Here is a 2,013-nt window from a genome sequence, read left to right on the forward strand (position 1 = left end):
GGAGTAGAAGCTGGGGGAAGGTAGAGACATGAAGGGGGCCTTCCATGGGTTCCAGACGGCGAGAAAGGTCCAATGGTGCGGAGAGAGCAGTGGGGGTAGCGCCGTTGCGGCCTATGTTTACCGCCTTTGGCGACATTCTTCAAATTGCGCAACAGGTCCCGGAGGCCTCCACCAGCACGCCGCTGCTCGCGCCGAAAATGAAGAGTCCATAAAGGGCCCACACCATAGTGAAGCAGCGGTCGATGGGCGTCGGAGGCGTGTACGAGTGACCATAGCCGACGGTTGTGATCAGCACGAAGCACAGCCACAACCGGTCGACGACGGACCGCTCGCCGTATGCATCCCTGAATGCGGGCTCGTAGCCTACCACGCCGACGGCGAGGAACTCGGCAATGCCAACTATGAGGAACAGCAGCACTCCGGATGGCTCATGTGCAGGGTCTGGCACCCACCACCAGCGTAGCTGGCCTTGACGAGGCCCGACTACCCCCAACAACATTCCATTGTGTAGGCCAGTGAGGCTGGCGGCGATGATTGAGGTGCCCATCGACCTCTTCTGCAGGACGATGAGCGTGGCGGCCAGTCCGATGTGCGCAAGCGTGGTGAGCGCTTTGGTGAGCTTGGTTGAGGTCATGGTACACCATATACAGACAGTCGCTTCTCGTCAGGCCGCAGGCTTCCGGCGGGTTGATTGACTCCGAACTTGGCAGCAGCACTTTTTCTTTTTTGCGTTTGAGTAACGAACCGACCGAAGGTGGACAGTGAGATGAGAGGGATTTTATTCTCCACACCTCGAGTGCGTGCCTTTATCTGCTAACAACGAACCTAAACCTCGAGACCATTGTGTTTTCGCGTGAAGTCTACTCAGAGCGGTGGTTGAGGCCGATTGCCTCAACTGTCAACCACGTGGTTGACAGAGGCCTCAACCCTCAACCAAGTGGTTGACAGACCCCTTCAACCCCTCAACCACGCGGAATGGCTGTTCACCCCCCCCGCGCAAAGGTCTGAACACACATTCTCTGTGAACAATTCATGTCGTCTTCTTTAACGCCTGGATGCTGCATCACACCTCCCATTCACGCACGTAGCTGAAGCAAGTATCGTAAAAACGGCGCGTCGAAGGCCCCCGCACGGGGGGATCCCGGCCGACGTCATGGTCGTCCGCGGACGCGGCCCTCCGTCTCCGGAGACATTACCGAACTCAAAACTGCTTACCAAAGCCAGATACGAGCTCAGCTCAGTGAGATCTAGCAGCACATACCCTCAGTATCCAGAATAGCAAAGTCTGAAAAAGTCGGTCCGACCGCGCAGAGCGGTCTGGCTGTCTGCAGAGCTTCCGTCCGCGAGCCCTGAGAAATGTCGGAGGCATGTCGGCCCATGTTCGCGATTTTGATGGCGTTGCCCTTATTGCACGTGAAACAGACCGCGCCGGCCACGCACCCTTGTTCCCGGAGGCCAACTCGAACAGGTTTGAGCAATGGCCGCCTTCCATGCTCGACACGTCCGCCCGCCATCAAGTTGTACGATGAAAAATGCAGCAGGAACTTAGTTGCCTCGAAGGCCGCCCTGCGCTGCTCGAAGGCCGCCCTGCTCTCGGCATTGTGTTGTTGACTGATAGCACTGTCTGATCCAACCAGAAAGAGCCGTCGAAGAGCCGTCGAGAGCTACATGAGACCCAATGATGTACCAGAAAACGAAACTAGCGCCAAAATTGAGATCTCAGGATTGACATTAATTTCTCGCGCCTGCTTTCGCTGCTTGAGGCTCGCCAAACAGATACTGCGTCTATGGCCGTGTGCAACGTCAAGTCGTTATATAACCGCGACAAGACCATCGCGCCAACCGCGACTCTGTTGCTTTTATGCGGCAGCATTCACCGTGACTCTTGCCGTGAATGGTTAGTGACCGCAATACTACGCCGTGAGCTGAGCTTCACCAGCCGTTTATCTTCCTTCCCTTGCCTTCTCTTGCCGTCCGTTCTCTGTGCGCATTCCACTGCATGCATGCGGCATC

General features: G+C 56.6%; 1 protein-coding gene across 1 annotated transcript; it reads right to left on the minus strand.

Annotated features, from left to right (window-relative positions):
- Positions 1 to 139: 139 nt before the first annotated feature.
- On the minus strand, positions 140 to 634 carry EMIHUDRAFT_255314 (hypothetical protein; the record flags this gene model as incomplete). Its single annotated transcript, XM_005773641.1, has 1 exon — positions 140 to 634. One exon carries the CDS (start codon positions 632 to 634, stop codon positions 140 to 142), a length of 495 nt encoding a protein of 164 aa, XP_005773698.1.
- Positions 635 to 2,013: the final 1,379 nt, after the last annotated feature.

The sequence above is a fragment of the Emiliania huxleyi genome (assembly GCF_000372725.1).
Source record: "Emiliania huxleyi CCMP1516 unplaced genomic scaffold EMIHUscaffold_3318, whole genome shotgun sequence".
Classification (NCBI taxonomy): Eukaryota; Haptophyta; order Isochrysidales; family Noelaerhabdaceae; genus Emiliania; species Emiliania huxleyi.